General features: G+C 37.8%; 1 protein-coding gene across 1 annotated transcript in view; it reads left to right on the forward strand.

Moving 5' to 3' along the window:
* The first annotated feature begins 3218 nt into the window (after nt 1-3218).
* The window catches only part of LGSN (lengsin, lens protein with glutamine synthetase domain), a 22107-nt gene continuing 12983 nt past the window's right edge, over nt 3219-12342 (forward strand). The window contains 3 exon segments of the mRNA XM_050316318.1: nt 3219-3248; nt 9757-10183; nt 10186-10752. Coding sequence (XP_050172275.1) covers nt 3219-3248; nt 9757-10183; nt 10186-10752 — 1024 coding nt within the window.

Raw genomic sequence — 12342 nt, forward strand, 5'->3', positions numbered from 1 at the left:
AGTCAGTATAGGGGGCAGAATTATATATTTAAATCCATTCAGGCACAAAAATATTTAAAACTATATATCTACTGTACCCTAGATAAGTATACTTTATTGAATGAAAGAGTAAAAGAGCAACAGAAATAATCTGCTAAAGGAAAAGGAACAAATACATATGAATATAATTAAAACAGAGTGTTCTCTGCATGCAGACAACATAAGGAAGAATTTGCTTTCAGAGTGAACAGATTTACTGAGGAGATGAAAATAAAGAATACTGGAGTTATGGTGCAGTAGTGCAAATACATCAAAAGATCTAGGTAATTAGGCTAATAAAGTTTGGGTCAAATTTTAATCCTCAGAAGTACTAAAGTTTGAATTCCTCTTCAGCTGTAGAATCTGAAAATTGTTCCAAAGATAAAGATAATATCCTCCAGACTTGTTTTAGGATTGCAAATGTTACCTGAGAGAGATACCTTTAGGTGTTAGTACTGAATTTTATAGGTTTATGGTGGTGTGGGAGAGACTTAGTAAATACCTCCTTTTGTTGACCATATAATTGTCAACCTTAGAACTGGGAAGCTCAAAAGTCTTTGTTCTCAAAAGTTCCTGAAATGTGTCTGGGTAAAACCCATTTTGTATATCCATACAGTACTGTGCAGTGTGGATGTTAGTTGTCACCAGCCAGCTGGAACCAGTTTGGAAATCTCCACATATTATAAGAATACTATAACATTTTAAAAGGGCTCTAATTTTGAAGGACACGGCGCTGTCACCGCCGAGACCCGGGTTCGATTCCCGGTCAGAGACACCCCCCGGGCAGATGGAGCTCGTTAACCCTGTAAAGGCAATCCATCTACGTCCTGAGGACCTCGCTGCCACCGTCCAAGCTCGCTTGGCCCCGGCAGATGAACCTTAGGATTAAAGGGTGGGCTCAGTTCCGCGCACACTGTGTCTCACCTAAAAAATCCAATGCGCAGGCTGGAAGGTGTAAAGACCTTCCCCGGATCTTCGCTCGCGAAGACTGGCCATTATTATTATTATAACTTTGAAGGTTTCTGAAACTGGAGGACAATTTTTTTGATTTAACAGCTAAAGGTAACTAGTTAGGAAAAAAAAATAGTTCCTTGTGGGTACCCTGAGGCCTGATTCTTTCCTGCTTAAAATGATCTTAAGTCCAAGTATACAGAAATTTCCCCCTTTGAAGGACCAAACTGAATGGGAGAAGAGTACAAGCAGTGAAAAACCCCACCCTAACATCAGTAGCTGGAATCAGAAGTAGTTCTAAGCTGTGATGATGGTGAAGTCGGGTGCCTGAAGGTTGCCCTCAGCTCACCAGCCAAGTGCTTCCCTGAGCTGGCGGTTGTTTGCCACAGTATCTGTCATCAGACAAGCTGTCTCTTTTCTAGCTGATGAAGAGCCACTAATGGGATAATGAGCAGTTTCCATTTCTCATTACCACTTATTCATCATAGTGCATACAAAGTATCTGTAGTTTAAGTAGTAAGTAATCGCGTTTGTGATGTTTGCTCTGTGTGATATTTTCAAAGTGTCTAGATTTTTAGATCAGTATTTGATAAATTGTAGTTGAAACCCAGCATATTTAAATTAAATAATTATGCAAAGTCATGATATCAGTTCTACACTCGAAAGTAGGGGGATCATTTTGTGTAAATCTCTGTTTCTTCTCTAGAAAACACCCTTTTGGGCTGTTCTTCTGAGGCTCCCTTTTCTGTGATGCCACAAAGAAAGTGTTGCTATGAAAATATTAGTCTACATGATACACTCTTGAGGAACTGTGTTTAGTAATAGTGATGTTAAATACAGCTTTTTAGCCAGCCTAAGCTGGAAATAAAACCATTTTTAGCACATTTATGCTAACGTTAAAATTGAAAGGAAATGTGTAATTTTGCTTACTATTGTATGACGGCAGTCCAAGGCCAACATTTTTGGAAAAAGTATTCTGAAAGCAAAATGCTGACTTCCATCCCATCTGTCTTGCAGAAGCTTGGTCTTATTGAGTGCAAGGTGGTGAATTTTTTAATGCCTGGTTGACAAAATGTCAAGTCTCATGAGTAAGCCTGTTTCTTGAATGCTAATAAACTTTCAGTTGTTGCCTGCTCTTCTCTGTGACAAGTGGGGCAGTTCAGAATGGGGCAGTTACAGAAATTGCACAGATGGAGTTACAAATGTAGGATCTCTGGCTTTTCAGTATCTCCAAGAAAAAGAAGGATTTTCAGAATCACAGTTTGGGGCTTGAGCATTTACATTTATGCATTTGACTGTCGATACCTAAGATTTTTGTGAATTATAGCTCCTAATGCATAGTCATTATTTTTATTTTGATATTTTAACAAACTTTTATTTTTTTTTAATTTTATTGCTTTGAAATTATTAAAAATTGCCAAACCTGAGTTTTCACATAGAGAAAAGCCAATCTGAATTTCATATTTACTTGAATTTATTGAGTGATGGGTTGTCAGGAAGGGTTGCTGTAACGACACAAGATATGGCCATCCTGTAATGTTATGTCAGCTAAAATAACTAAAATGAATGAAATGACAGTTAAACACAGCCCTTTGAATTAATATTAAACCTGATAAATAAAAAAAGTAAGAAAGACAAGCTTCACTATCTAATCTTTGAAATATTTTTAGAGATCTAATGCAAAAAAGACTCCTCCCCAGGAGGAGATACACCAATATTAACAACGAGATACACCAATATTAACAATATACAAGCATCTAGAATAACAGGCTGGTGCTGCATGCTGTTCTTGCAGTATGCTGTGCCCATCAAATCCCTGTCCATGTGCCTCAAAAATATACTGCTGTTATAATGCCCAGTATAGGTTTTACCTCTAAGGAGCCTAACAATAGCTTCTATTCCAGAACAGAAATGGCTTGTTACAGGACAAAAGCCTTTTGTGAGGAGAAAAGTTGAGCAAAACAGTTTTATACTCAGTTGTCTTTGTTTCCAGGCAGGCAGGCAGCTAATAATGTGTGTTTGTCAGTGTATCACTTTAACTCTGTTCCAGAAAGCAGTGCTCTTGGTCACGACATGTTGGGGTTGCTCTTCATAGTTCATCATCTGCATGGCCTTCTGGGAAAAGAACTTTACAGCAATTCTGTTTGAACTAACCTTTATTGTATCTGTGCCTATAAATATGGGATGTCTTTCTACTAGATTTCTACTAGGCCATTTCTAATGGTGACCTGAACTAGAATGAAGTGGACATGAACAAAAAGGAAGACCTTACTCAACAGGTAAGAGACTGATCATGAATGATTTCCAAACAGATATACTGATATAAAATACTTCTTCCATGCACCTCAAGATTCCAAGTGAGGGCATACTTAATTGTGAATTATGTGCAAGGCTCTTCATGCATGGATGTTGAGAATAGTTTAATTCTGAAGGAAATGCAGGTCAAAGAAAGGCTTCTTGTTTAAGCTGAAAAACCCATTTGCCTTAGGAAGCATCTCTAAGACATTTTGAGTTTCTATTGATTTAATTTATAACTTCATCAAGAGTAACAGAAATAGATGTCTAAAATCTGATCCTATTAATATTAATGGAAAAACAGATTAGCTTTGACTTCATTAATGTAAAAGAAAGCACTATAATTTATGGACCAGGATCTGACATGGATTAGAAAATGATGCTCCTGAGTTAGGTTACTGACCTAAGTGGAGCTGCTCAGTTTCTATGAGTTTTATTTTAAAACAGATTCTAGTCCTGAATTTGTACTTCTGTGGTCCCAAATCACTGTGAAGACAGGATTAGCTTACGCATTTTGAGGCTCTACCTTACTTGAGGGGTTTTTTTTTCAAACACAATGCGGGTGGCATAGTCCAAGGGAAAGTAATTGCAAATAATCTTGTCACAAGGACAGCTCTGCTGCTTTGAGGCAGCAAGAGAATCAGTGACCTCAAGAAGCTCATCTGAAAATGGCATATATAGTGTGAAGGCTTTGAATGGGTGTAGCAGATAAAGGCAAATGTTGGATTTGCAAATAAGTAGCACAATATTGTGAACTAACCTCACTCCATCAATTTTCACCTGAAGGATGTTAATACCCTTGACTATTTTTAAAAGTTTTAAAGAAGGAAGGAGACTTTTCTTCTGCTCCTCACCTTGTCACACATTTCCCTTGACCTATGGCAAATTTGTGCTTCAGCTTCTCCAACAGCAAAATAATCAGATGTATCTAATATTTATACCACTTTCAGGTCCTTCTCTAGGAGGTTTTCATAGCAGTAAATCACTCTCAAAGAGGCACTTTATCAAACAAGGTCACTGAGGGAGAAATTAGTCACAGCAATATCTTGACAATGCACTGTGATCCTCATGTTTCTAGCTTACAAGGCACCAGTGTCTGTTTATCATCACATGCATTCTTTTAGCATTGTACCCAAGATTCAAAATCCCTCTCTGTGCCTGGAGATGCTCCTTGTGTAAACATCTGTGTTGTCCTTGGTACAACTCCATGGCCAGACTCTCTCCTGGTTTAAATCTTTGTGGCTCTGGTGACTCCAGTGGAGCTGCATTAATTCTCACAAGTACATGATTTATTTCTGCATCCTCTGCTCCTTTGCTGTCTGGTTGCTGGGGAAGCAGCTGGGTGATGCTTTCCACATGCCAGGGGAAGGGGCAGGGAAAGTACTTGGACACAGGGCTGTTTTCTTTATGGGTGCTGTTGTGTGAGGTCTTAAACAGCATCTCCTGCTGACTTGGCTTCAAGTTTTTGAAATTCATTACTACACATACAGTGTAAATAAACTTGATGTACCAGCCTGGGGGAGCTGTAAAGGGTAACCTGGTAACAGCCAGAGTGGGACAGAAAAAGTTTCTCAGCATTTAGAGTTTCACAGCATTTGCAATACTGTGGAAAATTGTGACTTTTGAATTAGAACTGGAAAAACGTTCAAACAATGTGAATAATGTCACATGTCAACAGTACTTGAACAATAGTTTTAGATTTTTTTAGACTGGAAACATTTCATTTCAGTTTTTCGACAGTGTTTTATATGATTAAAAAAAAAATCAAACCTAAGTGAAACAGTTAACTTTTCATAAACAAAAATTCAGCCAACCAAATCTTAGTTACTTCTTAGTTATACCAAGTTTTGACATTTTGATGTTCTTTTCAAAATTAATCTTCTGTTCTTGAAAAATCTATAGCACCAACTCAGGAAGATCATCACAATTTGACCTCTTATCAGTCAGTTAAAATAATGGCTAAAATCAGTTAATGATCTGAAACAAAAACCAAAAATGTGACTGAGACCCCATTGAATTATTGAATGCTTGCTTCACTTTTTTGGGTAGCCAGTTGTAGGAACATTGAGTTATTTTGTTGATTAGATATACTAAAGTACCTGATAGAGTTGTACCTTGTCTCTCACCTTTTCCTATGATAGAAATCCTCGTGCAGCTACTCATCTACAGTTACTCAGAGTATCTTTTAAACTAAAACTCCCTTTCTCTCTTTTTTGCCTTTTCAAAAGCTTTTCTGTGAGTTTCTTTTTCTCATTTCCCTGTCTCTTTTTGTCAGTATGTTTTTGAGGGAGGTTTATAAACCACAACAGTATTTGCAGTGTTGCCTGAAGTCATGACACAAACAAAAAGTAGGAGAAAAATAGAAGGTTTCATCTGCAGCCTCCAAAATTTGCCTCATAAAACACCATAGATACATTTTCAGTTACCTATAAAATCTTTTTAAGGCAAAAGTTCCAGAATTGCCCTTAATTTTCACACACTAAAAACCTCAGCATTTGTTACTCCTCCCAAAGGCAACACTTTACATTTCCAATGCTATCAGCTTTTGGATTGGAAGGTTTACAGATGAGCTGCCTTTTAGCAGTACTGTATTTCATGGTATAGCTAATGTTCCACTCCAGAGCTGTACAAAGTCTAAAAATGAACACAAACTGATTAGATTTATGTTTTGTGTTACCACAAGGTATAAAATATCCCTCAAACATAGAATCCTGATCGCATGCCAGAAGTGGCATGTAATTAAGTAGAACAAGCAATTCCATCTGCACAGTGCAGAAATATTTGCTGCCATTGTCCTCTATTCTCTCTTTTCCTACCTGCATGGTGCCTTAATGTGTTGCTGTAATATACAACCCTTATGCCCTGCTGATAGTCAGAGATGCCGAGACTCTTGTGTATTCGAAGTGACACAGCAGGTACACAGTTAAGACTAGCAAAGCTGTTATTTGTGTGAGTTGAGATTATCCATAAAGGGAAATGAAGTCTGATCCACTCTTCCTGCCTCTTGCAGGACTTGAGCTGGTCCACCTCTGCCTGAGATCCTACTGGGTGCAAACTCCAGTGCAGAGGGGATTGATGTAGCAGCACAAGTAGAGGCACTGGGACAAGCAATCATAACAGAAATCAGACCTTGGGGAAGTAACAAAGCCTATCGGTGGCAAATAACATCAGATAAAACTCTTAGAAAGAAAAATCTAAATCTCAGATTTGTTGCATAATGTGGTCCACACTATTTATATTTTGGACCTAATTCTTCTGGCAGGAATATTTGAGTCACTGACCAAGCATTCACTTGCTAACACACAGAAGCAAATTGCAAAACTACCAAGACCTCTGGCTTAAGGTGCCAGTAAATATTTGAAAATAAGCAAAAAAATATTGAATACTGATGAAATAAACATTGGGTAAAATAACTTTCAAGTAGCCTGAGTATCTCCTGGTACTGTTACCGAAGAGCAACAAAAATGTAGGAACATTCAAGGAGGAAATTGAAAGTAGTCAGAACTTTTGCCATATTAACACCATGACTATTTTGCTTTCCTTTCAGCATAGCAGGACACAGGGTTCAATGAAATTAAGTAATGATTTGTAGCCAGCTCGCTTGCACTCTATCTCTTTCAAGGTGCTGTTTCACTTAACCACTCTTGTCTTCTGTATAGAAAAAAATTTTCAAGAAATAAAAAATTAAACAGATAATTCATAAGTCCTGTTCCTGGGTGGTCCCCGCTCTGTGCCCAGGTACTAAGCCTTTTCTGATGGTAGACAACACATAAACTACTAGACAAATAAGGCTTGTGTCATAGCTCATGCATATGACTGTTTTTAATATGAAGAGATGCTCTGTTGGTAGTTTGCAACAAACACAGGCCTGTTTATTTCACTGCAGAAAACATGGTGAATGATTTCTAAATGAAAGTCCATAAATATCTGAGTTTATTTAGAAACAAAGTAATTTTCCTGCACAAAGTTGCGGTGTGCTTTGTGCTGAGGACCTAAAGTAATGCATAGGTTGTTCTCTGTATAACTGTAGGAGTTTTGTTTATTTGAAGGTAAAAATTATCACTGTTTTTGTTTAAGAGCAATGGGCACAGCATATCTTTGGGTCTATAATCAAAATGAAGTACCACAGTCTATCTCTTCATGGAAAATAAACTCTCTGCAAACTACTGTTGATACATCAGTTATTAGAGATTTGTTTCAAAAGAATTAACAAAGTTACCAGTGATCAGTCCTCATCCTACTCATCTCTATTCAGAGGGAATTTATTTTGGTAAGAATTATAATGTGGGGATGGTACCTTGTGCTCACGAAATCCTTTAGAATGGCTAATTATGTGGATAGGTGGTTTTCTGACATTTTGATTTTGATAAATGATCTTCTGTCTGACTTCAGTATACAGGTATTAAAAAAAAAAGGATGTGCTTAACTTCCCTTAGATAAAGTTATATATATATCTAGAAATTTATTATGATGAGTATTTTAGGATTATTTGTGTTTTTCCATTTAGCAGACAATGATCCTCCATTCCTTCTTTTTCTTCCCCAGCTTCATTCCCTTTCTTATATTATTAAGAGAGGTGTCAAAATTCTTCATTATCATTCAGAATAATAATAATAATTTTTTGTCCAGTTTGCTGTTCAGAAGAGTTCTTTTATTACATTTCTATTCCAAAATGATGCAGAGCTGTAGGAATTGGATCTATCTGCATGAGTGAATGTGTAGGGGTGTCAGCAAACACCCAGAATAATGTTATGGGTTATCATGGGGTTTATTATAGGAATAAACCAAAGCTCTTGGATGAAGAAATGGGTTCATTAAAAACTGAGTGCGAAACTGGAGTAAGCATGAACTTCTGTTGTGAATGTGCCAGTCATTGTGTTTGATTGTAAGGGGGTATCATGAGCCTATCACTGCCAGGATATGTGCATGGGAGTTACAGGCACAGAGTGGCTCATCCTCCCTATGGAGATGGTGGTCAAAATGCCTTCCACGCTAACAGCAATGTCCCAGCACACTCCCAGAGTAGCTGCACGTACAGAGTGTCATGGAAAATCGGAGCAAGGGGAGGGAGGAAGGAAATATTTCTGTGAGTTCTGTGTTAGGAGAGAATTCATAAGCCTTTTTGAATACATAATGATGGAAAATAGCATAATGGGAAAATAGTGAAAATAGGAAGGAATAATGTAGGGAAAGGAAATTGTTAATGACCTTAATGGGGGCCATGTAACTGTTTCCTTCCATATACACATAAGCTGCTGCTGCCTTTTCTTCTACGTGCTTTTGTCTGCCAACAGGAATCTCTTTTGCCTTACCCAGACTGGCATTCACTTTGCTTTTGTGCAGATACCTTCTTCTGGAAATTCAGAAATTGGAGAGAGTACAGATTATTCCTTTGTGGAAAAGGTAAAGAATGGTCTCATTCAGAGGATATCCCTTGATTTCCTTACAGGTCTTAATTCTAGCCAAATCCAAGCAAACTAAGGACTGTTAATATGTCTTAAATGCATGTTTGAGTAGGTATTCATAAGCAATATAACAGTTTATGATTGGCTATGGAGTAATTTATATTTTTGTTAAATTGCATTAGGGAGTCTTTTTTTAAGATATGAGATGGAGAATTCAATCACTACTCTGACAGTGTGTGAAATAATTAAGCACCCACAATATTAAAATCTGTGGTATTTTTTTAAATTCAAATGTGTCTGGTTTTGATTTTCTGTCCGTTTCCCTGTCACCATCAAATTAACCACACTTGCAGTTGGATCAGGATACTTAGCAGGGACAATGATCCAGACACTTCTTGATTTTTTTTGTGATAATGCAAGCATATTAATTTTTGTAGCTCCTTTTTGCACCTTTTCCACGTGTTTACATCCATTTTAAAATCTATTCCCACCACTACAATATAAACTATGTCTATGTCATATATAAAGGCAAATATCATCTTCAGGTTCTTTCCTGTTTATACATCCAAATATGAGATTTCCTTCTGTCCGCTGCTCTGCAAGTTCAGTTATTTGTCCAAATTAGATCCTGAAATTAATTTAACACCATTTATTTTCAGGTTTCAATCTTTACAATTATAAGAATTGCCACTGTTCTGTGTTTTAGGGTAATACATTTCCTTTATAAATACAAACGCTTTTAATATGAACAGGAATATACTTAAATGTAATTATTAAAATACATTTTTTTCCCACTTAAAGTGGATATGTTTGTCAAATGATGTCACACAGTGTACTATGTCTTGTATTAAATCAATTAAATATGCCTAAAAACTACATTATGAAAGCATTTTCACTATTTTTTAAATAAAATGTAAGAAAAAGAATTCTGTGAGAACTTTTAAGAATCAAAATAAGTGCCCACAGAGACCTCCATCAGCAAGTAGTAATGGAAGTGCTACAAGGTTAATGCAGCTGGTGGTAGTACTCCATTGCCATGTTTCATTCATGCATATTACTTGGCTCTATATTTTATTGCTGGTTACAGAACACATCTGAAAGTGACAGTGATGAAGTTGATGGCAACAATATATGTGGTTTCAGAAAGAAAAAGGGAATCAAAGGTCCTACAAAGTATGTTCCTCCTTTAGAAAATGAGAAGATGGAGCTGTCCCACACCTCAAAAATCCCAGATCCTTGTCCCCTTAAAGGAACCACTGGTTGCTCAGAACCACCTTCAGACCGGTCTCTCCAAAACACCTCTACCTTTCCTCCAGTGCAAAAGGACAGAGGTGGTGATGGCAGTTCCAATTCTGGCAGTGCTGTGAAAGAAGACACATCTGGAGAAACACAAGAAAACCGGGAAAATGCTGACACTGGGAAAAAAATAGTGGGAAAAATGAAGGAGGAAGTAGATACAGCAGTTCAAATGAAGCAGCCCACAAGCATACTGCCTGCCAGGAGTGCAGGAAAGGTGGCTGCACAGAGGCAGTGCAGAGGGAAAAGGGCAGTGAGCAGGCAGGGGCTAAGCCAGAAGAACAGGGTGGTACAAAAGAAAAAGTTGTAAAGTTTCATGTGACGAAGATGGGCTCCCTGGGTCGTGCTGTATCCACACAAGGGAACAGTACTGCTGAGTGCTTCACAGGGACACCTGGCATTTCTAAACAAAGTCTACAAGAGTTGAAAAACCTGCTGAGTGAAGGTCCTCTGCCTTCTCATGGGCCCAATTTCTGTGGCAAGGCAGGTGGCACTTATGCTCAGAAAAATTTGAAACCCTGGGAGAAAGCAGCTGACAAGCAGGGCCGACCTTTTGAGACCTTTAGCCCCCATTTTGGAGAGGAGAAGCAAAAGTATTTCAGCTTTCACAAGGAGGGAATGGGGCAGCAGAGCAAAAGTCTCCTGATCCTCAGCTCTGCCGGCTCTGATCAGCAGCAACCAGTGGGAAGCAACGTGGATCAACTTATTCTGGGACTAACAGCAGCTTCTACACCTGCAGAAAACTCAACACCTGAGGTTCAGTTTGACTCCTCCACAGGCAACAATGGTAAGGATATTTAAACATCACCTGCTCCTGCTAAAGAAAATGCTCCTGTTGTTTTGTGGTGTTTTGTTAATCTGCAAACTCAAGTCAGAGCTAGTGCATGAGAGAACTGCCACCTGTGGTTTCTGTGTGATCAGGATGTATTGGAAGTTGTGTTCTACATTTGTGGGTTTTTTTTTTTTAATTTAAAGTGAGGCATTTATAAAGCCCAGCTGCCTGCCAAAAACTGCTGTACACAAGCGGTCATGTCTTTTTTCACTAAAACTGAAATACTTCCTCATTTAAAATGAGTGCAGGCAGCATTTCCCAAAAGTCTGCTAGACACTGCAAAACTCTGATAGCATCTGGGCTTCTTAAAATTTCCCTTATTGTTAACGTTTCCAGCAGCAGCAATTGCTCCCATGTAGGGATGATGTTTTCAATTATTTGTCCTGTTAGAGGACTGGAGTGCAAAAACATCTCATATAAATTATAGGCGAAGAAAAGCAAATGAGGCAGAGAACTCCCACTTATTTTCATACCGTTCATACTGTATACTGACCTCTCTGATCTCAGATCTTATTACATGCTGCTCTGCATGCCACTAAATTAGAGTATTAATGCCATGGTAACCAGAAAGGAGGCAAAAGGAAATAACTATATTTGAGCAATGTGAAGCATCCAAGGATCACGATACATCATATTCTTGGTGTGTCATCTCCCTCTGTCTCTTCATAGTCACTGTCTCTGCTGTAATTTCTGTAGCATAACCACGTCTTACCTTGGGACTTACGACTGTCTTTTTTACTTGCTGCCTTCTCTGCTTTGTATTTTACATAATCTGTTCTGTTCTTGCAACTCTCCTAAAGTGAAGAACCAAAGCCATACTGTTCCTTCATGTTCTTTCCTCATGCCCTACTTGCAGTTCAACAGAATTTTTCTCTTGTTTCTTTTTCTACATTTTGAACGCCTCTTGAACATAGCAGGGCTGAAACTCAACTCCTTTCTAAACCTTCTTGATTGCCCTTATTTTCTTTTGAAAAATGCCTCATATTTTCTACCTTTTTCTTTCCTTTTCCCTCTGAACTGAGATATATACAACTCACTAATTTTTTACCTCTAAGAGCAGCTCTTTTTCTTTAAAGAAAACCAAAACTCTTAAGTCCTTTATCTTCCATACCAATAGCTGAAATCTTCCTGTTCTCTGACTCCATATGATTTTTCATTTTTCCTCTTAACCCATACAAAGCAAAAATGCTCAGACAAGATTTCCATCCAAACTTTCTGATCTATTTTGTTGCCTTTCAGGTGAGATTCAACTCATCTATCTCTAGTATCTGGAGTAAGCTAGTCATCCCATGAATCTGTGTGAGAAAAGTTTATTCAGACAGTAATTCTTCCCATCCTTTGGAGATGCTTACTTTCTTTATAGTAATAGTGAAATGTTACAAAAACAGTTAAATTGGACCTAATGTAAGTGAAATGCATATTCTACTTGATTTCTCTCCCAGCTTCCTCTCCTTCAACATACTCAAAAAGAGTTTAGTTCTTACCTTCAATACTGTGCAAAATATCTCCCCTAAATAATCTTACTTCACATTTAGCAAATTTTTC

This window comes from Myiozetetes cayanensis, unplaced genomic scaffold, assembly GCF_022539395.1.
Source record: "Myiozetetes cayanensis isolate MyiCay16 unplaced genomic scaffold, myiCay2020 scf2-11, whole genome shotgun sequence".
In the NCBI taxonomy this organism is placed as follows: Eukaryota; Metazoa; Chordata; class Aves; order Passeriformes; family Tyrannidae; genus Myiozetetes; species Myiozetetes cayanensis.